Source organism: Rhynchophorus ferrugineus, unplaced genomic scaffold (assembly GCF_030347505.1).
Source record: "Rhynchophorus ferrugineus isolate W39M unplaced genomic scaffold, kcgeb_rfMv2 rfM6, whole genome shotgun sequence".
Classification (NCBI taxonomy): Eukaryota; Metazoa; Arthropoda; class Insecta; order Coleoptera; family Curculionidae; genus Rhynchophorus; species Rhynchophorus ferrugineus.
This window is the reverse complement of record NW_027472585.1, coordinates 6,640,094-6,663,709: the sequence shown is the minus strand read 5'-3', so window position 1 is coordinate 6,663,709 and position 23,616 is coordinate 6,640,094. Positions and strand designations below refer to the sequence as shown.

Here is a 23,616-nt window from a genome sequence, read left to right as displayed (position 1 = left end):
TAGTAATATGATATTAAATTTATTAATACTAATTGTTACTAGTCGTTTTCGACTAACTTACAATTTGTTTTTTTGATAACTTAAATCTAGATATACAACTAGAAGGACCCATCGGCCCTATCTCAGTCTCTGATTAATTAATGTTTATACATGTCACTGCTGTAGTTTTTATTATACTCCTCACCACACAACTCCTCACTACACAACACTACACAAGATCAGATGATTTGATTCTTTTGAGTCTGTGTCCTGTTCTGGTGGTATCCAAAAGCTGCAATATTTCAATATTCTCATGATAATGGAGTCCTTCCTCATTCCCCTTGTAGTTCTCTTGATTTCTTGACTGACTGTGGGTATCTGAAGGTCTCGATGTAGGTAGTCAGTCCTGTAGTATTTGAGTGCGCCCACAATAATTCTCAGAACTTCATTCTAAAAAATTTGTATTTTGTTTATATTACTCTTTGCAGAACATCTCCATAATTGAACACCGTATGTCCATATAGGTTTCAATATTTGCTTATATAAAAGCAATTTATTATGTACTGATAATTGTAATTTTCTTCCAATTAGCCAATACATTTTCCTATATTTCAATTCCAGTTCTTTTCTAATCTTCTTTATATGTTCCTTCCAGCGAAGTTTTGCATCAAGATTCATTCCGATATATTTAGCGTTGTTGTTTACAAATAATTAATTAAACTATGATTAAAACATTCTTCCTTATCTTGTTGATTATTGTCATCATTAAAATAGACATTTTTAAATATAACATTATATAAGTCACTACATGCGGTCTCAAGATGAAGAAAACAAACGACCAATACTTGATTCGTTTATTGCATATATATTTGCATGATTACATTGAATGCATACTATATCTTGAATGATTATATATTGTTTTCATACGGTTTTCCTCACATAAACATTCAACTAATTCTTCTGATGGACTTCAGGCAACATTATTTTTATTCATTTATTTATTCATGAATGAACTGAGTGTTTTTAATATTCGTAGTCATAGCACACATCTTAACTTAAATACTATAAAACAATACTAATCAATATCTGCTTAATTATTATTACTGTTTTTTTAATGTAACTTAAATTTTCTGTGATGTGATACTTCCTAGTATCACGCCATTATGAAAATTATTATGATATATAGAAGATAAGAATAATAGTCACATCAAAAGCATTGACCAATTATCATCAATCAGTATTATATTAACATTCAACTACAATAAATTAAATTGAATGCTAGATTATTAGGATGAATAACTGTTAATATTTAATCGTAGTTTTTTCAACTATGACGTGTAAAATTATATTTGAATTACGTAAGTCTTTAAACAACTTGCAAAAATTTTATCTGATTTTAGACCAAATTTCAATTGGTGTAAAAACAAATATCTTGATACTATAAGTACGAACGTTACATTTTCCCACAAATATATAATTAAAGATATTGAGGAAATGTATAATTACTGTGAATTAATATTTGTCTAATTTATTATCTTATCCCACTGTGAGCAAATATATACGGTGTGGAAGATATCACAAAAGATAGGTATCCGCGGTATATCCATAATGCCAATGGGTGTCTAACTCTGTTTTTTACGTTTTCCAAGTCTCCAGGAATATTTTTTGTCCTAACTTGGCAGATTTAAACACTTTTTACACCTTTTATTTGAAAGCTTCGGATGGCTTCGAATAACATTGAAACGAATCAGCAGCACCATTCGCTAATCTATTTTATACCAAAAGCATTTAACTCAGGGAAAATTATATTTCCATCCCAATACGTATTAACTTATATTCCTAATATTGCATATTTGATTTTAACGTATTGTTTCCAATATCCATAATTTAGAAATTACGAACATAAATATAATCTAATAAAATATCAGCCGTCATGTATGGTAAGAGATTCTAGAAAAACTGTACATTATAACATATGCCTTCAGACATCAGGATCTGCATTATATTATAGAGATAGGGACCAGAGTGTACAAAAAGACTAAGAACTAAGTAGTGTGGTAATATTGTAAGCAAAAATTGTACATATATTTTTTATTAGGCTATTGTCGTGTTGTCTAAATGTTATTTAGCGGTACCAGGAATTCCATTAATTTCTGAGAATTTAAAAAAAATTATAAGCCTATTTCGGAACTATAGAAATTAGAAACATCGTAGATGATGCTTTAGTTGAAAAAATCTTAATTATCTAATTATAAACAATACTTTCCTATAAGTAAATTCCTTAACGTTATTGGTCAATTATTTGCTCTGCTACTATTCTGTAACTGTTTAACTGACGAGTTTAAGGTGTCGAAATAGCGTACAACCAAAAATATTATATCAAATTCATAACCATATGTTCCAACGAATTACGATCACAGTTATGATACAAAACTAAATATATATTAAGTCATCTAGCATGTGTATTCTCGAATTTAAAAAAAAAGTATATCAAAATGGTTCGAGACTCCATCAGATTCATTCTACTCTACTTAAACTGATGAAGCTACCGATTGAATACAATAAAAACTGATAAGCGATAATTAACTCTCAGATGATTGTTTTCCAGTATTTTAATATAAGTCATCGTGTTTTCATATCAGTTATGAGTAGCAAGATAAACTAGATACGTATACATATCGCTCGAGTGGTCTAACACAGCCGTATTTTTCATTCAACTAAGGATAGTTTCGCGGCATCCAGCTGTATGGAATATATTAATTTCTAGTTTAGGTACGTCAGATAAAATACAACAGCAGATATAATAGAATTCGGAAAAAATAGACCTGTTAATCGATAGATATATAGATTTTCGGTGTTATTTTTAGTTATGATATCTCTCCGAAACCGATTTAGGTAATTAGAAACGACGAATTTATTAAAATACAACCAAAAAAATGGACAGTGAAACAGACATAGTGGAAACTAAAAAAAGGAGTTCAAAATTAGACGCGTAAGTACAGTAATATTTACTCATTATTGGTTATATCTATCTGATAAGAATTTCATTCAATGTTTATAGAATATGCTAATATATTGCTTCAACTATTATAAGGTTTTATCACATCCCCTGACGACAATGAAAAAATTCTAACCAAATCGTGTCAGTTATACTTTTTAATATTAAAACTAAAATTTAACAAATCTTTACTGGCACTGAACGTGTCAAAGCTTGTGGAAAATCTGAAACCATTTTCTTGTGGAAACCAAACCAACAATTTTCTCATATTGCACAACTTTTTTTAAATAAGAAATTTTAAATTTGATCATTATCTAAATACCAACAGGATTATTGATAAATATACGCTATTTTACTACTTAAAATGGTAAAGGTTATTTTAATGAAAAAAGGTTTGCAATCAAAATAAATAAAATATAAACAATAACATTTTAAATACGTAAAATATTTTCCTTACTTTATTCCAAAATACTCTACGGCTGATGCAGACAAAATTCTCATTCAGACTTATCACGATATCCATTTCAAAAATTATGATTTTGAATCAAAGTTTGTCAGCATGAATGCGGCTGAACTTCGATTATGCAATGCTGCATTTCTTCTTTCAAGGCAAGGCTGTATATCCAGCTTTAAGGCAACACCAAAATAAAATAAGTGCAATAGTGTAGAATAATAAATTAGTGTAGAAAAGAATAGCCGAAAATCAGAGAGTATACTAACAAATATATCTCATGTGGAATGTGCCATCGTCTCAAGTCTCCATATCAATATCTACATTTCCCAAATCTAGCTGTTTTGAGAGGTAATGAAGTGATCAAATTGGAAATGTGCTTAATCACTAAGATGATTTTTAAAAAAATTACTTTTTAATAGCAAAGACAACGACAAAGTGTTACGGAATACCTACTAGGAGACTTACATAAATGGGACGCCTTCTTTAATTAGTTATATTCATGAGATAATAACTTTTGTAATTTGTACTTTTTTTAACAACTAATTCTGAAAATTAATTGATATTTCAAACTAATTTTTTTTTCAGTTAGGAATCTTCAAGTACGATTAAGAATTGAAGTATTTGTATACAAACATAAACATGAATATATATATATATATATATATATATATATATATATGGAATTTATTGAATAATGAAATTTTTTTCAAACAAATTTCAAGTTTTCATTCAAGTTTTGCCTGAAGATAGGTTAATAAAGTATTGCACTTTCTAAATCGAACGATTGTTTAAATGAAGGCAAACGTCAGAATTGGGTTTAACCTTTGTCTCTATAATAACAGGTCAATTAAAAAGTCCCCGGCCCAACACATAGATGGCGCTACTAGAATTAAATCCATATGTTTTTTTAATTAGACAACTGTCGGATCATTAGTTTGTGAATTAATTCATAGCATTTTAAGTGAAGTAACTTTTGTTATTGCGAAAAAATGCATAAAAAGGAATTTCGCGTGTTGATAAAATATTGATTTTTGAAGGGAAAAAATACAGTTGAAGCAAAAACTGAGATTGATGCCGAGTTTCCGGACACTGCCGCAGGAAAATCAACCATCAAGGATTGGTATGTTAAGATTAGACGTGGTAGAATGAGCACCGAAGACGATGAATGCCGTGGACGCCCAAAAGAGGTTTTTACCGAAGAAAACATTTAAAAAATCCCCAAAATGATTGTGAATGAACGTAAATTGAATGAAATAGCAGATACTCTAAAGATATTAACTGAACGTGTACATCATATCATTCCCGAATATTTGAGTATGAGAAAGCTATGTGCATAGTGGGAGCCCACTTTTGACCAAAAACAACGACGAGTTGATGATTCGGAGCAGTGTTTGAAGATGATCAAGCGTAATAAACCCGAATTTTTGCGTCGATATATGACAATGGATGAAACATGGCTCCATCATTTCACTCCGAAGTCCATTCGACAGTCATCCGAGTAGACTGCATACGATGAACCCTGTCCAAAACGTGAGAAAACGCAACAGTCGGCTGGTAAGGTTATGGCATCTGTATTTTGGGATTCGAATGGAATAATTTTCATTGATTACCTTGAAAAAGAAAGGGCCATCAACAGCGACCATTACCTTGAGCTATTAGACCGTTTAAAGGACAAAATCCCGAAAATCGGCCTCATTTGAAGAAAAAGAAAATGCTGCTTCACCAAGACAAGGCACATGTCACAAGTTAGTGAAAACGATGGCAAAAATCCATGGATTGGGCTTCGAATTGCTTCCTCATCCACCGTATTCTCCAGATCTCCAAATTTCCTGTTCTCAGATCTCTAAGGAATGCTCGGTGGGAAGAAATTTTCGTCAAATGAAGAGGTGATTGCCGAAACTGAGGCCTATTTTGAAGCAAAGGACAAATCGTACTACAAAAATAGTATCGAAAAGTTGGAGGGTCGCTATAATCAGTGTATCACCGCTGAAAGGAATAATGTTGAATAAAAAAAAATCATTTTGCCAAAAAATGTGTTTTACTGTGGTAGGCCGGCGACTTTTCAATTGACATGTTATAATAACAAAATTGCATCTTATATTACTGAATATTTCTCATCGTTACATGTATTATGTTTTTTTACTTTGTGTTTCAATATTCTCTTAAAGTAAATTTCGATAATTGTTTGGAATATATATTGTCATCCCAACAATCAAACATATGTATCATTTCAAATTCCATTTTACTTATCTGGATAATTTGACAAGCTCTTGTTTAGTAATTTGATTTAATGACTATATGTTCTTTTGATATAATTGTCATAGTATATGTAAAAGAGCTACTACCCATACTATTATAGTCAATTTAAATCGAAACATTCAACAATAGTACCAGACCGTTTTATCAAAATGCCTATGTATAATCTTACTAGTATTTGTAGATTATATCTAATCTTATTTACTTATGAACTTGGCATTGGCATATTCAAATTTGCTAGTTAATTATGCTAATTATCTAGGATTACATAGAGTAATTGACATTTATGAAATAAACTTGCGAAATTCTTGGCTAATTATTATTAACTTACAAAAGAAAAATTATGAAAAAAAAACTTGTTCATAGCAAAAGCTAAAAACAAATATAATTTCAGAAAATTTCAATATACCGAAGAAGAACACGGACCAGGCCAAATAATAGAACCGTCTTCCTTCTTCGGCCTGGTAAGTAATGGAAAACCCCTTTTAATACACGTTAACATCTCACAATATTTTTATAGTACAGGTTTGCCACGGGATGGGATAAATTTTTACTTTTCATCGGAGTTATATCAGCCATAATATCTGGGGCGGTACAACCTCTGAATAATATACTTTTTGGTGACTTGACTCAGACGGTTGTTGAATACGGAATGAGCTGCTTGGGCCCGGCTACTTCTAACTGCACAGATGAAGTGAAGGAAAACTTCATGTCAGGAATTAGGCATTTTGCACTGTGGAACACTATTGTTGGGATTGTAATTTTTATATCGAGTTACCTTGCTGCTGAAACTTTCAACTACACAGCTATTAAACAGGTAGTTTGTTAAATATACATTGCTTAAGAAACATGTCGCTTGTTTTGTCAAAAATTGTTATTGAGGTGGTCAAAAACTTTTTTCCATCGACAAATTCATTAATTTCTCTTTATATAAATTCACTTCTCTTTATATATACAAGGATATGAAAAAAGTAATGTTGGTTTTTTTATAACAGTTTAAATATAAAAATATTGTCATAGACGAATGACAGAAGTTATTGGGCCATTGTTGTAGTAGGATCTAGATTTTAGATATCATTATCAATCATAGTTGTTTTAGTGAGATAAAATTTATCATTTTCAAGACAATAGGTAAAATGTAATTTCATATATTGAATAACTATACAATTATATACGGTTTTGGACCTGAGCAACCAAAAGGTTTTTATAAGGTAAGTTGCGGGGCTGAACACAAATCAGTTTTTTTTTAATTGGTTCTAGTTTACGAAATATTCAATAAACTTATTTTACTATTTTTGGCCATTAACGGCCATTTATTGAATTAAAAACTAGATATCAAAAAAGATCAGATGTTGAACTGAATATTTTATACTGATACTTGGATAAATTGGCAATGAATCACTGTGAGGCTGGCTTCGATACTGATGACACGTCAGGATGTGGGTGCTTTTTTTGTGCTTTTTTTTAAATTTATATCGACAAAATTCATAGAGTAAAAATAACAATCATCTAAATATTTTTTCTATACTTCTTATGACGGCATAGAACATTAGAAGCATACATTTTCACCAAGCGACCACTTGTTGAGCTTTTTGGCATCAAGTAACGTTAAGAATGGTTCCCATCTGCTCGGGTCCAAAAGTTGATCTGAATTTGAAAACTTGTATTATTGTATTTCAATTATAGAATACGAGTGTGTTTCAAATATGATGGAGACAAACGCTGTAAATGGCGCTCATGTATGTTTTGAAGATCGTCGCTTCAGTATGTGGTAGCTGGGTCCCTTATGAACAGTGTGGCATAGTTTTCGTCAGGAGCGCATGTTTCATGCGCGTGCTACGACTATGAATGAACTTCAAGTGCCGACCGCCGTAGCGCAACGCATTGTCGTTCGTTTTTTAGTGTGGGAAGGCCTTAAAAAGACGGACATATTTCTGCGTTTGAGAAATCAGTTTGGTAGTGAGTGCCTGAGTAGGGCTGCCATATTTAAATGGTCCAAAGCATTTAAGGATGGCCGCGAAACCGTCGAGAATGAGCCCCATGATCGTCGGCCGCGAACCAGCATCAAACCAGACAACATTCGCCAAGTAGAACAACTCATTTTGGAGGACCGTAGGATGAATGTTCGAGACACTTAGAATGAACTCGGCATCAGTATTGGTAAGGTAGAATCATCCACGAACACCTTCAATATCGCAAAATAACGGCGCGATGGGTTCTTAAACTGTTTCTAAACTTCGAGCAACATTTAGTTTTATTACGAAGTTAAATGTTTATCGCCACTTGCTGACGCGATGTGAGGCGGAGGCGGGCGGTTTTTTAACGCGAATCTTCACTACAGACGAGACATGGAAACACTATTACACTTCCTAAGGCAAGATGCCGTCTAAAGAGTGCAGGAAGAAGGACGAAGGGGCGCCAAAGCGAAGACAACCAGGTCCACAGGTAAAGTTCTGTGTAAGGTGTTTTGGGACCGGCGGGGCGTGCTGTACATCGATTTCCTCTGCACCTAACCTATCATTAATGCTGCATTCTACTCTATCCTTTTGAAAAGACATGTGAAACCCGCTTATCGCTCGAAACGAAAGAGCATTTCAGCACGAAGTGCGATTCTTCTCCAAGATAACGCGCGCCCTCATACCATGCATCTCACATTCGATACAATATCGGAATTAGAGTGGGAAGTACTGAAACACCCCCTATAGTCCGTATTTATCACCTTGCCACTACCATATATTTGGACCACTGAAAGAAGCCCTCGGAGGTCAAAGATTCAACAACGACAATGAGGTAGAGGAGTTCGTGCGCACATGGTTGTCCGAGTTGCCCAAGGAATTATTCGATACCGGCTTCAAAAAACTTCCGGAAAGATGGACAAAATGCGTAACTAGTGAGGGAAAACACCTAGAAAAACTGTACATTTTTGTACATTTTTTCAATAGTAAATAAACAAATCAGAGTATTTGTCTCGATCATATTTGAACCACCCTCGTATAATAGAAATTAAACAACATTATGGATACCCTTTACCAAGAGAAACATGTTGGTATGATGATGAGTGAAGTCGAATTTCTAAAAAGGCGAGATTTTTTTTGTTTTGAGAGACCTTGAAAGGAAATCTTGAGAATTAAATACCTATAGCCTCTAAATATGAAATAAAAATACATATCCCATTTACTCCTCTTAAAATAACTTATCAACACTATTACTTTAGACATATATTAATCTTAAGTTTTATTTAAATATACAATCTTAGAACAATCAAAATGATTTACTATTATTTGGATTAATGTAAATCTATTTGCAAATATAGAATCATTATGACAAGGCATTTCTTATCTAATATCAGAGTATTTTTTTAAAATATATCACAGTTAATGCATAATATTTAAATATATAAACAGATATATATATAAAATGGTAATAAAATGTCAGTGTGATATACAATTACCAAACAAATAAACCAAGAATAAATGTCGTGTATTTTATCAACTAAATATCTAAAACAATTATTAATTAAAATCGCTCACTTTTTGTAATAGTTTTACTAAAATGAAATTATTTTTTCTGTAAATACAGTTACTTATAAACACTTTCTGATTATTTATAAACACATTTTTTGATTGTATTTCACCTTTGATCTTCACTCATCACTTATCATTTTCCATTATTCTTGTTTATATTATGGGTGGTACTTAATTACAAAGGATTTTCGATAAATAGTGCTCATAAAATTGAGCAAAAGAAAACTTCAATTTTTTTTTATTTGTATAGCTATATTGTTTAATTATGTAACGGTTTATCATGATCATGCAAAAATAAACAACGTTTTGCCTTATTTTTATATTATCTCGAAAAGAGACCATAAAATATAGTGCATTATCTCTTTGCTGATATCCATCTTTGATGTAAGTTCAAACGGAACAGCTCAACCATTTACAAAATTTTGCAATAAGTTTCGTACTACGAAATATCTGCCAAAGCCATCTATTGAAAAAATAATGGATTTATTTTTACTATAACAGATCAATTAAAAAGTCCCCGGCCTGGTACAAAAATGGCGGTACTTCAGTTAAATTTTTATGTTTTTTAGTTAACCCTAACCATCAAAAGATGCGTGTATAAATTTGACAGCTGTCGGACCATTAGTTTGTGAATTATAGCATTTTGAGTGAAGCAACTTTTGTTATTGTGAAAGAAATGGATAAAAAAGAATTTTGCGTGTTCATAAAATATTGCTTTTTGAAGGGAAAAAATAAAGTTGAAGCAAAAACTTGGGTTGATGCCAAGTTTCCGGACCCTGCCCCAGGAAAATCAACCATTAAGGATTGGTATGCTACGTTTAGACGTGGTGAAATGAACACCGAAGACGGTGAACGCAATGGACGCCCAAAAGAGGTTGTTACCGACAAAGACATTTAAAAAATCCACAAAATGATTTTGATGATTCGGTACAGTGTTTGAAGATGATTAAGTGTGATAAATCCGAGTTTTTGCATCGATATGTGACAATAGATCAAACATGGCTCCATCATTTTACTCCGTAGTCCAATCGACAGTCATCTGTGTGGAATGCACACGATAAACCCGCTCCAAAGCGTGGGAAAACGCAACAGTAGGCTGGCAAGTTTATGGCGTCTGTATTTTGGGATGCGCATGGAATAATTTCTATTGACTACCTTGAAAAACGAAGGACCATCAACAGCGACTATTACATAGCGTTATTTGACAGTTTGAAGGACGAAATCGCCGAAAAACAGCCGCATTAGAAGGAAAAGAAAGTGCTGCTTCACCAAGTCGATGAAAACGATGTTAAAAATCCATGAATTGGGCTTCGAATTGCTTCCTCATCCACCGTATTCTCCAGAATTGGCTGCCAGCAACTATTTCCTGTTCTCAGATCTCAAAAGAATGCTCGCTGAGAAGAAATTTTCGTCGAATGAAGAGGTCATCGCCGTGGTGGAGGTGACAGAGACCTATTTTGAAGCAAAGGACAAATCGTACTACAAAAATGGTATCGAAAAGTGGGAGGGTCGTTATAATTAATGTATCACCCTTGAAGAGAATTATGTTGAATAAAAAAACTAATTTTGCCAAAAAAATTTGTTTTACTATGGTTGAAGGGGACTTTTCAATTGACCTGTTACTTAATATATTATTAGTTTTCTATTTATAACTGTTAATAATAATTTCACATCATTCATAACATTTGATAATGTATATCTTCTAGGTCTTCAAAGTTCGTTCTAACTACGTCCAAAGACTACTGAACAAAGACGTGCCGTGGTTTGATGTACATGAATCCGGTGATTTTGCCAGCAGAATGGCTGAGTAAGATATTATTACCATCAATTATCATTAAAAAATCTAACTAGTTTATTCTTTAGCGATTTATCTAAGTTTGAAGATGGTATTGGTGAAAAAGTACCGCTCTTCATCATCTTACAAGCCACTTTCATATCAGGTCTGGTAGTGGCTTTGGTGAAAGGTTGGGAGTTAGCTCTCATCTGTTTGATTTCCTTACCCTTGTCGCTTGTTGTTGTCGGTGTTATTTCATTCGTAAGTAGGAAACGTCCTTGAAACCTTCCTGCAATATCAAGTGGCTCTTTTCAGTTGTCGACTAAATTTTCGAAAAACGAATTGGATGCCTATGCAGCTGCTGGATCTATTGCTGAAGAAGTATTAACTTCGATACGAACCGTTATAGCATTTGGTGGACAGAAACTAGAAAAAGACAGGTTAGTTTTGTAAAGTATTGCAAAATTGCTTGATTCAAAATAAAAACATTGTTCCTCCATAGGTACGACAATAAGTTAGAGTTTGCCAAGAAGAACAACATCAAGCGATCTTTCTTCGAGGCGCTAGGCTTTTCTTTCCTCTGGTTTTTCATATTCTCCAGTTATGGTTTAGCTTTCTGGTATGGCGTGAAACTAATATTGGATGGCAACCCTACCTACACACCAGGAAACATGATTGCCGTTAGTATCATCAATATTAACAATATCCGCCCTCCTTTGATAATGATTGTTACTTCGACTTCAGGTATTCTTCAGCGTAATGGCCGGAAGCATGAGCTTTGGTATAGCTTCGCCTTTTATTGAAGCCTTCTCTATTGCGAAGGCAGCGGGTGGAAAAGTGTTCCATATCATCGATACTCTACCAATTATCAACTTGTCAAAGAATAATGGTGAAAAACCCCAACATATCAAAGGTCATATTAAGTTTCAAGGTGTCAAATTCCATTATCCATCAAGAAAAAATGTTCCAGTAAGTATTGAAAATCATTGAAATAGCATCCTTTCGTCAAAATAAAAACGCTAAAACTAAATCGACATATGTAAGCAATTTTGATACAATTCTTGACGGATTATTAATCCATTGATATCTTACACATCTACCACGGTCTATGGTGTTTTATTTCTAGTATTTTTCGACATATTGTTGTTCATATATTTCGGTTTAATAGCAACTTAGTATTCATACAGATTACAATATGAACCAGAAATGGTTGTGGTTTTGTGAGGCAATGGACGATTAGGATATTTTTGACGAAATTTCCGCTGAGTGGCAATAATGGAACGATTATTTTCAATAAATATTGTTACTATTTCTACTCGTTCTTGTAGCGTATATTTCGATCCATAATAAAATTTAACCGAGATGGCGCGAACCGTAGCGGTACATTTACTACACCCTATGAGCCGATGTAAAATTGTGTAGCTCGAACTACACGACTATCGCATAGTTACTTAAAAACCAAGATAATCAACATCTTTAATTTTAAACCATAGCTGTCTCTTTGTAATGTTTACATGAATACTATGACTAACCGTTTTTAATAGAATAATCTAGCAACTCCTTTATGTTTATTAAGAATTGTAATAAAAAATATGTAGTGTGTTAAAGTTTTGTCGTGGATTTATAAATACTCCTCCTAGAAGTGTTAAAGCTAGTTTATTAATATTACAAACATCTACAAAACATGCAACATATTATTTATTAGAAAAATCGAAGCCAATAAAAAACATTTAATCTCCTCATATAGTATAACACATTATATTCATGATGAATCGTATTCCCCAGATACTCCAAGGGCTTAATTTGGAAATAATCCCTGGAGAAACTGTAGCTCTCGTGGGTAGTTCCGGATGTGGCAAATCAACTGTTCTTCAGTTAATTCAAAGATTCTACGACCCTCTAAACGGAAAGGTATTCTTCGTTTTAATTTTGTGATAACGTTTAATAATATTAAAAAATACATAGGTATTTGTAGACGGAAAGGACTTGAAAGATTTGGACCTAAGCTGGTACCGCAATTTCATCGGAGTTGTCAGTCAAGAACCGGTACTATTCGATACAACAATTGAAGAGAATATTAGGTAACGATATTTTTTTTATTAATACATTGTTACTAGCCTTTGTTTTACCATAATTTAAAAACTATGTACCATCGGTACTTACTTGGTTTCTATAGTAATAATGTTCGAGTATTAACTACTGATTTTACTGTTAAACACACGTTATTGTACTACTAGATCGAATCGTTTGATGAATGTGTTATCCAAGAGTTACAATATTTCGGTATTAACATGAAAGAATGTTAATTTATCTCAATTTCGCGAGTATCGGCTAGTATATCATTCCTATAGTATCATCTCCTTAGGTTACAATATAATAACTCATAGGTTACATCTACAATACGTCTTAGGACTTATTGTCCTAAATTATTTAAAAATGTGTGTTTTATTTATACCACTTGTCGTTGAAAAACTCCACAACTAATTTAATAGGTCCATATAGGTGTTAGAGTTTGCTTATAAAACAGCAACTTATTCTGTACGGATAGAGATAGAAATTTAGATTAGATTTCTTCTATTAACCAAAACATTTTTTTATATTTTAAATAGAGTTATTTTCTCTTATCTTGAATGTACTCCAAATAACTGTATTCAGCATATTATATCGGTTAACATTATTTTAATAAGACTACTTACTAAAAAAAAACAAAAATACTATATCTGACATTTAGGTTTGGTAACCGTGAAGCAACTAAGGAACAAATAGTCCGAGCTAGTAAAATGGCTAACGCTCACGGATTTATCAAGAATCTACCGCAAGGATATGACACGCTTGTCGGCGAAAGAGGTGCTCAATTATCCGGTGGACAGAAACAAAGAATAGCCATTGCAAGAGCACTCGTAAGAAATCCGTCGATTTTATTGCTGGATGAAGCCACATCGGCTTTGGACACAAACAGCGAAGCCAAAGTTCAAGTAGCTCTAGACAAAGCTAGTCAAAATAGAACCACCATCATTGTTGCTCATCGCCTATCGACAATCAGAGGTGCGAATAAAATTGTGGTCATATCTCAGGGTAAAGTTGTTGAACAAGGCACCCACGATGAACTGATGAAGTTGGAGAACCACTATTACACGTTAGGTAAGTCTTCATCGGTTATATGTAGCTTTTAAAATGACCTTCATTTCTTCATTTATTTATAGTTACAGCTTAGTTAACAGGTCAATTGAAAAGTCCCCGGCCTACCATTGTAAAACACATTTTTTTGGCAAAATTAGTTTTTTTATACAACATAATTCTCATCAAGGGTGATACATTGATTATAGCGACCCTCTAACTTTTCGATACCATTTTTGTAGTACGATTTGTCCTTTGCTTCAAAATAGGCCTCAATTTCGGCGATCACCTCTTCATTCGACGAAAATTTTTGAGATCTGAGAACAGGAAATAGTCCCTGGGGGCCAAATACGGTGGATGAGTAAGCAATTCGAAGCCCAATTCATGGATTTTGCCATCGTTTTCACTGACGTGTGACACAATGCATTGTCTTGGTGAAGCAGCATTTTCTTTTTCTTCAAATGCTGCCGTTTTTCGGCGATTTCGTTCTTCAAACGGTCCAATAACGGTATGTAATAGTCGCTGTTGATGTTAAAGTTCGGTATTATGTATTATCTATCGATAGCCACTAATTTTCCCATCGTTCATTTTTTCATCATGATCTTTTGAGGCGATCCACGAATCTACTAATTTTTTGGTGTCTTCATATGAAGAGAAGCGCTGCTCAGACAAGTCGGGACTCATATGTAGGAACAAGTAATAATCAGAAGGACCAAGGTCTGGAGAATATGGCGGGTGAGGTGAGGTCCCATTTTAATGTTTTCAGGAATGTTTTCACCGGTTCTGCATCATGATGTCGAGCGTTGACATACTGTAGAATACTGTTATTGTGTCTTTTCTCGTATTTCGCCTGTTTTCCTCGCAGTGTTCGACTCAGAGGCATCAATTGTAGTCGATAGTAATTCCCATTGATAGTTTCATCCAGTAATGCCTTAATTTTTTTGCCTGTCCAGAACGTCTTTGTCCTCGATGTCAAAATCTCTACATTCAAACCGTCGAAACCAGTATTCACGTATTGAAATCGATGGAGCATAGTTACCATAAGCTTCACGCAATATTCGATAATCTTCAGCCGCCTTTCCTTGCATATACTGAAAAATAAAAATCATCTCTTCTTAGCATTTATGTCACAACCATAAAATAGGCAATAATAATATTTTCGATATCGTTTCTAGTAACCACACAAGTCCAGGGTAGTCAACAATTTGATAAACATTACGACGAAGATGAGCCCACGAAAACGATGGAACCAGAAGTATATAAAGAAGATGATGATGTTATTAATGATTCTGATGTAAATATAAAAACAAAAGTAGAAGAAAATAAGCCATAACATTTTTTGTATAAACAGGAAAAGCCTGATGAGGATTTGGATAATTTTGTAAAGAAAGCTTCGCTATGGTCCATTGTTAAACTGAACAGACCTGAATGGTTTCTGCTTCTTTTGGGCAGTGTTGGGGGCGCTCTTATGGGTTGTTCTATGCCCATCTTTGCAATTATCTTCGGAAACATCGTTCAAGTACTGAGTAATGCCGATACGTATTATGTGAAAAGTGAAACTAACAAGTATTGCGTGTACTTCGTCGTAGCTGGAGTAGTGGCAATGATATCAACATTCTTTCAAGTAATACTTATTATAATTAATCTTAGTTAGTTAGCAATAAACTTTAACAATTGCAGATGTACATGTTCGGCAGAGCTGGTCAAAAATTAACCTTACGTATAAGGAGTAAAATGTTTCAAGCCTTACTGAAGCAAGAAATCGGTTATTTCGATCGCAAAGAAAATGGCGTTGGTGCTCTTTGCGCTCAATTATCCAACGAAGCTGCTCAAGTCCAAGGCGTAAGTAAATCGAAAGAATACATTAATCTGGAACATCTAACATTCTATGGGTCTAGGCAACGGGACAACGGATAGGTGCCATAATGAACTCTGCGGCAACGCTTGTTTTCTCCATTAGTTTATCGATTTACTATCAGTGGAAGCTGGGATTAGTGGCTTTAGCATTCTTTCCATTAATTGTAATTGCCACTTTCCTTCAAAGAAGGCAGATGGCTGGTGAAAACGAAGCCTATAGACAGTCATTGGAAAAATCAACAAAGGTAAGACTAAATATATGTGGAATCCAAAAAGAGAGATAAAGAAAGAAATAAATGAGTGAGCAATAAAACCTAATTTGCTGACAAACACTGTTATTATGTATGTTGAAGAGTGTTCTCAATATACTAAAATTAGCTGTACTAACGTGATTACACCCGTATATCTAATTAAAAAACGTCAACAATAAAAATAAAATCATATCAGACTTTAAATATCGTGGACTATTTTTATGTTTATTTTCAAAAGTGACATGTTTCAAATGTAAATAATATAAACAGCGGCATTAGCGACACCTATAGTCCATTCAATAAAACAGCCAATCCGCGTCATAGATGACGTTAAAAACATCGCTAATTGCAATTTGTAAAAATGTAAAATCTTCCTTAAATCCAAAGAGGATTTTTCTTTCTCATTTTATACTACTCAAAAAAAGATAGAATGCTCTCTGATACGTCCAAATACCTATCCGAATCAGTCTATAAAATTCGATTTGGGTTACTACTGGTGGGCCATGTTGCCAAATGCCTGGAAAATTCTTCAAAACATTGGTGACAATAATTAGAGGTTATAAACCAACAAAAGTGTTTTAAACCAAAAGTCAAATTTGATACTGCGATATACTGATGTAATAAATTTCGATGACATTCATTGGCTGTTATATTGGCACGGCTATATTTTAAAGAACAAAATAATATTTGCATGCCTATTATTATAAATTTTTAGATAGCCGTAGAAGCGGTAGGTAACTTTAGGACTGTCGTTTCCCTAGGCTGTGAACACACCTTTTATAACTTATATATAGGAGAATTGGTTCCTCATATCAAAACCAGCCTTAAGAATACTCATGGAAGATCTTTAATTTTAGGTTAGTCTGTATTTCATCATCTTAAAACGTTTCCCTTCTGTAACACTTCCAATATTTTAGGTTTTTCTCGTGCTATTATCCTTTTCGCCTATTCAACCTGTATGTATTATGGCGGATTTTTGATTCGAGACGAGAATGTTCCTTACGGAGATGTCTTCAAGTAAACCGACATTAAAATACTGCATGCGATATGTTTAACATGTTTAATTCTAGGGTAATACAAGCACTAATTATGGGTACTGTCTCAATAGCGAACTCACTGGCATTCACACCAAATCTAGAGAAAGGTCTTGTAGCTGCTAAGAACGTCATGAACCTGATCAATCGAATACCCAAAGTACATGATCGAAAAGGTGTTTTACCAAAATTGCAGGTAAATAGTTATAATATTACCTATAAAAAACTATCAACTATAATAGCTTTCAATGTTTAGAGTGGCCAGAAAATGTTAATAGAGATATGTATTTTAATAGTATATTCACTTATATTTACCAATAACTGTTTTCTTTAATTACAACACAACACAATATTTTACGTTTAACTATATAATTTAACACGTCATGCTGTTCAAGATTTGATATCTGTCAACAACATAACCTTCAAATATTTGAGTTTTAAGCCAGTCTTATTTTACTTCGTTAATTTGAAGAAATCTACAAATAACACTTAATAATTGTTTTTAGAAACGCATGGTAATTCTGACTTAAGTGAATTGAGATGCTTGAAATGATTTATTGCTTTGAACTTGTTTGAATGTTAAAATATAAAAAAAAATAATTAAATGCCGAAGTATATACTTCACTTCAACATTTTACAAAGAAGTTAAAAAGTTGGTTGGTAGCATAGCTTGTACACTATTTGCTAAATATTGTCTAAAAATTATTAAAAAAACAGGAATATATATTATAATTATAGAGATATTGGTGCTTTATATATATATATATATATATATATATATATATATATATATATATATATATATATATATATATTAATTATTAATTATTACTTATTATCACTTTTATTTTATTGAGTGCACTATTTCAATTATTTAAGGCAAATGGTAATATAGAATATTCTGAAATCGATTTCTACTATCCAACCAGAAAGAACACTCAGGTTTTAAAGGGTTTGGATCTCTCTATATATCACGGTAAAACAGTAGCTCTTGTTGGAGCCAGTGGTTGTGGCAAATCAACGATAATTCAATTGATCGAACGTTTCTATGATCCTTCGTCTGGATCGGTCAGCTTCGATGGAGATAACCTCAAGAGTATGACATTGGCTTCTTTAAGGTATCAATGTGATTTGGAGTAAAATTTCATCATTTATAACCGGAAGGACATTTGTAGATCGCATTTAGGTATTGTATCACAGGAACCCAACCTTTTCAGTCGAACAATCGGCGAAAATATCGCATACGGAGACAATTCCAGGGAAGTGTCAGTAACGGAAATCATTGAAGCCGCTACCAAAGCGAATATTCATAACTTTATATCAAAATTGCCATTGGTAAGGTGTTAAACGAGGAACAAAAAACGACAATAAGAATTTGATTTTGTAGGGCTACAACACACAACTTGGTGAGAAAGGTACACAATTATCAGGTGGACAGAAACAGAGGATTGCTATTGCAAGAGCCTTAGTTCGGAATCCGAAAGTACTTCTACTGGATGAAGCAACATCAGCTTTAGACGTGGAAAGTGAAAAGGTAAGAAATAATATTGAAAGAAAGAAATTCTAGTTTTATACGAAATTAATTTTATTCCATGATCTTGATTCATTGTTTTGGTAACTTCATCAAGGTTCATAGTTATGTGTAAGCAAGACTTGAAACAAAGTAGTCATTATTAGCATATTGCTATATAAGAATTATATGAGGAAATACATCATATATGATAACTGTACTTCCAGGCTTTAAGGTAGATCCATAAATTTTACTCGGATTAGAGAAAATAAATTTTGAAATCATAATGTAAAATACAGCTACAAACAATATTAATATAAGAAAATCATAAGAAAAAAATCAATTCTCGTTGCAGTTAGTTAAGTTTAATAATGACCATATATCTATTTGTTATAGGTCGTACAAGAAGCGTTAGATAATGCTAAACAAGGAAGAACTTGCATCACCATAGCGCATCGTTTGACAACCATCCAAGACGCCGACGTCATTTGCGTCATAAGCGAAGGAAAGGTAGCAGAGCAAGGAACGCATCACGAATTATTACGGAGAAAAGGATTGTATTATAGGTTGCATACCCTACAAAGCAAATAAACTGCGAAACTAACACTTGAAATAAAAACAACAGAACTATCTTTAAATTTATTTATTGTTAGTATTAGATTAGATATTAAAACACTTATGTAGTTGAAATAAATATATAATGATAATGCTCCCAAGAAATATAAAAAGACAAAATGTCTCAATGTATTGCTGGTTACATACTTAGAATTGGTCTCAAAATTTTGTACTTTAGATATTACTGATTGAAAGTCAATTTTAAACAAAAATAGTGTATTTATTATTTAACTTATTGATAATAATAAAACAGTATTAATACTTGGCACTTTACTTAAAACTTAAGATTGTCCTGACTGTAGCTTATAGAAGTCGTAGTAGTGACCTTTCTGATATAAGAGTTGTTGATGGGTGCCCATTTCCGCTACTTGCCCACCTTTCACTACGCAAATCAAGTCTGCTTCCTGTATGGTGGTCAATCTGTGAGCAATAGTGATACATGTTCGGCCTCGTCTAGCATTGTCCAGGGCTTCCTGAACCATCTAAATAAAAATTAAATAAAATAGTGGCATTTTGTCATACAACAAGAACTTTTCTAACAAATCAATTAAATTGTAAATCCAAAAAATAACATGATACAAACACAGTAGTTTTGGGTATCATAATGTAGTCGGTAAATATGGCTCATTATTATTTCTCCTAAACAAACTAACATTATTCTCTTTTCTTCACTCCTTTCTTATTCGATCCCAATCTTATGTGTGTATGAATGTTTGGTATGTTTATTATGGCGACAGTATTTCAAAGAGTGAATCGAGTGATGCTACATTACTTTCTAGAATATTCTATGAAAATTTCAAACACTCTATAGTATGACTTCAATGAATAAATGTTACTAGAGATATGCGACTTGAAAGTCATCTGTTAAAAAAGCATTTGTATACACCACTTTCAATTGTTCTCTTCATTTTTTCTAATCATTCTTCATTCTTCTAAATGCTTATTGTTTCATCTTTCAGATATATTATTTCGAGGAAGTTTAATATTCGATTTATTGTCTTTGTATTGTATTGAAAGAGCTTTATAAAGATTTAATATAATTGTATAGGTATAATTTTCAACCATTGGCAATGTTGCTAGTTTAAATCCTTGTATATATGCCAGGATTCTCTAGAACTAGACTCTTGTTGTTAGGTTATTTAACCGTTGTTTACAGTTATACTTTTAGTATTTTCCCCTATAGATATCGCTGATAAAAATAAATGCAAGCAGCTAATATATTGAAAGGAATGGAATGACAAATACAATTATTTCCTATAGTCGATAGCATACACCTACTTTTTCGCTTTCATGATCTAATGCAGACGTAGCTTCGTCCAACAGCAATATTTTTGGATCTTGCAACAAGGCTCTGGCAATTGCAATCCTTTGCTTCTGTCCACCTGATAATTGTTTACCTTTGCTTCCGATTCTTGTATCGTATCCCTGTAAAAAAACAATTGATAGTATTATTTCTTCGTTAGCTTCGATTATCACCTACCAAGGGAAGACTACAAATGAAATTATGTATGTTGGCAGCTTTGGCAGCAGATTCTACTTCCTTCATCGATACGGTTCTGCACTGCACACCATAACTAATATTCTCTCCTATGGTTAAATCGAATAAGTTCGGTTCTTGCGAAACCACGCCCATTTGAGATCTGTCGATTACAAAAAAACAAAAATGTAGAATTTACATATTACTAAAAAGCATTCAAACCTCAAGCATCTCAAGTCCAAAGAACGTATATCTTCACCGTTCACGCTCACTTCTCCGTTGGTTGGATCGTAAAATCGAGTCAACAGTTGAATAACGGTTGATTTACCACATCCACTACTACCAACCAAGGCTACGGTTTTCCCGTGCACAATGGACAGGTCTAAGCCATTGAGTACCTGAACTGTCGGTCTTGTCGGATAAGTAAAATATACCCTGGAATACTCAACACTCGAATTATCCTGAAAATTAAAAAAAAAAAGGTCGAATAAGCAAAACAATTAATAGTATATTAATAGTAAGTCAGTACCCATTGATGGCTCATTGCGTTTGGATAATTCTTGACGGTAGGAACTCTCTCGAACAAGGCAAATATCCTGGAAGCGGCTGTCATGCCCTTCTGCATATTGGACGAGAAAGACAAAGCGTTACCTATCGACCAAGAACTGGTAACAATAACTTCCAGCACTCTGAAAGATATTATTTGTTTTTCAGATACACACAGGCAAGACCATTATATGTGGAAAACATGCGATTATCAGTTTTATTGACTTTTGCTTTGGACCCTTACTTTGAACGAGCAAAAATTATTAAATTTCTTCAGGCGTCTTAGATGGTTCGATTATCTGTGTGGAAATGTGAAATGACATGTTAGACTCCTTTGAAATCCAAGCCAATGTTCGCCAAGGTGATTTCGTCTCTCCACTGCCTTTCAATATAGTAGTGAAAGCAATTATACGAAATGTTAAAAATATACATGGCGTTCAATATGATACTACAAACTCTTTGACCCATCCGATGTTTGCTAATACAGATGTTGAGGCTTGAAGCAACCTTCAGGATATAGTTCGCATTGCAGTACCATATGATTTGAGAACTAATGAAGAAAAGAAAACAGTATTGACAACTGTTGCTGTAAATCTCAACGGGATCCAGTTAGAACAAGTTCAAGTGTTTAGAACCAGTAATACAAGAAAAGAAAGTGATATTTACCGCTGAAATAATAATTTAAATCGATCAAGCAGAAGGAGCTAAGACTTGAGTAGCTAGGGCATAAGATGGTTAGCGTGGAAGAGAGGAAATGTTACAATCAAAAATAAAATCCGCCTCTTCATCGCCGCCTTCTGTATGGCTCCTTGGATGGAGTCTTGGACACTGTAACGGTCTGACAACTGCAAGCTTGAGGTAAATGTCATGCTTAAGGCAAATTATATTTTTCTCCGAGATGTTAGAGATGAAGAAACAAATTCAGAGATGCAAATTACAATGGTTTGAACATGTCTATAGAATGAAAAGTAAACCAATTCCTCACTTACTTCTGTGGCGCCCTGCGACAACAACAGTAACACCTTGATGATGATTATGATTCCAAAACAAGTTGCTTATAAACAAGTAAATGTTCATGATGTAAATGTAATTTTTGTTACACATATAAAATCAGATAATTGTTATCATTTCTTCTTCGCCAGCTACATAAAAAAGTACGGATTGCTGACAAATCAACCCTATCTACCATACTTAGCTCGCTGTCATTTTTGACTTCCGCCGATAAACAAAATAGTGTGACTGGTGAATTATGCGAAGTAAATTGGAAAAATTATTTGAAGCATTGTTTACGAGAAAGAGAGATTACTTTCCTATTGTTATAATTTATACCTACTTAAATACTGTTCCTGTGTCGATTTCTCCTTTGGCTAATACGTGAACACCGTACATCATTCCTGCCGCGTAAGCGACAAATTGCAGGCTTCTCGCGCAGCCTGCAGTAAACAAAAGATCGACTTTAAATCCATGAAGTAATATATAATCACGATATAAGGCTAAATATGCTTTATTGTTACGCCGCTGCGTAACATACAAAGCCCTCATTGAACTTCAGTTAATATCGCATTCATAAAACTGAATGCGATTTTTATATAAAATCCCTGTTTTTACTGACATGAGTATGTCAAATACGCGGACAGTTTTAAGTCAGTGGCTTTTTGAATTTACTGTTAGTAACTGCTGCCCTCAACTGCCATCTAGTAATAGACTACAGTGATATTTCCAGCAACTTGCGTCATTTAGTTTGTTTTTGACAGCAACGGACGGTAGAAAATCTCTCGAATTTTAACATAAATGGTGAAAAGTGATCAAGCATTATTTTTTCCACAAAAAAAAAACCTGAGCGTATCCAAAGAAAGGTTTTATAAATACTACGGAGACTCTGCACCACCAATTTTAATGGAGAAGTAGTGGTTTACTGAGTTCCGTTGAGGTTGTACCAACACCAGAAATCAGAAAATTTGAACGCTTATTGAACATTGATACATCACCAAACAGCACAAACCAACGAACAAGCAAAGCAGTGTGTTAACCATTGGGTGAACGTACATCAAAGAGGGCTAAATTATAAAATGTCATTTGGATTCACGCGGTGTTATTTATATTATGGTGGTTATTATTCAGAGCGTTCGAACAGATTTGATAGTGATCTGAAGCAAAACGACCTCATTTGAAGAAGAAAAGAAAGTTCTTCCATCAAGGTACACGCGTGTGTAGTTACCATACA

General features: G+C 33.5%; 2 protein-coding genes and 1 long non-coding RNA gene across 9 annotated transcripts in view; 1 reads left to right on the top strand and 2 right to left on the bottom strand.

Moving 5' to 3' along the window:
• Positions 1-76: 76 nt before the first annotated feature.
• LOC143198552 (uncharacterized) lies at positions 77-3,644 on the bottom strand. Its single transcript, XR_013006241.1, has 2 exons — positions 3,435-3,644; positions 77-429 (listed from the first exon to the last, which is right to left on the bottom strand). It is a non-coding gene; the product is annotated as an uncharacterized LOC143198552 (long non-coding RNA).
• On the top strand, positions 2,620-19,630 carry LOC143198542 (ATP-dependent translocase ABCB1). Its single transcript, XM_076407829.1, has 23 exons — positions 2,620-2,751; positions 2,847-2,971; positions 6,082-6,151; positions 6,208-6,504; positions 10,918-11,018; positions 11,075-11,246; positions 11,301-11,425; positions 11,488-11,665; positions 11,730-11,954; positions 12,771-12,896; positions 12,951-13,066; positions 13,717-14,126; positions 15,278-15,396; positions 15,454-15,726; positions 15,783-15,944; positions 16,001-16,204; positions 16,926-17,067; positions 17,128-17,227; positions 17,281-17,440; positions 18,124-18,362; positions 18,420-18,579; positions 18,632-18,778; positions 19,151-19,630. The coding sequence occupies exons 2-23, from the start codon at positions 2,916-2,918 to the stop codon at positions 19,343-19,345; spliced, it is 3,777 nt and encodes a 1,258-aa protein (XP_076263944.1). The 5' UTR covers positions 2,620-2,751; positions 2,847-2,915; the 3' UTR covers positions 19,346-19,630.
• LOC143198543 (ATP-dependent translocase ABCB1) overlaps positions 19,569-23,616 on the bottom strand; it is a 21,018-nt gene continuing 16,970 nt past the window's right edge. For 6 of the 7 annotated variants that reach the window (XM_076407831.1, XM_076407832.1, XM_076407830.1 and 3 more), the window contains 6 exons: positions 22,726-22,825; positions 21,376-21,535; positions 21,069-21,307; positions 20,850-21,009; positions 20,648-20,794; positions 19,569-19,851 (listed from right to left, as the gene is read on the bottom strand). In XM_076407831.1, the coding sequence (XP_076263946.1) occupies positions 19,651-19,851; positions 20,648-20,794; positions 20,850-21,009; positions 21,069-21,307; positions 21,376-21,535; positions 22,726-22,825 (1,007 nt within the window). In that variant the 3' untranslated portion in view covers positions 19,569-19,650. Of the gene's footprint in view, positions 19,852-20,647; positions 20,795-20,849; positions 21,010-21,068; positions 21,308-21,375; positions 21,536-21,586; positions 21,943-22,725; positions 22,826-23,616 lie in introns of those variants that run through there. The other variant, XM_076407833.1, reaches the window with a different exon arrangement.

Coding starts and splice junctions, on each gene's coding strand:
- LOC143198542 (XM_076407829.1), top strand. CDS start 2,916: ATGGACAGTGAAACAGACATAGTGGAAACTAAAAAAAGGAGTTCAAAA. Junction 11,426..11,487: donor CAGAAACTAGAAAAAGACAG/GTTAGTTTTGTA, acceptor GTTCCTCCATAG/GTACGACAATAAGTTAGAGT. Junction 14,127..15,277: donor GAACCACTATTACACGTTAG/GTAAGTCTTCAT, acceptor TATCGTTTCTAG/TAACCACACAAGTCCAGGGT.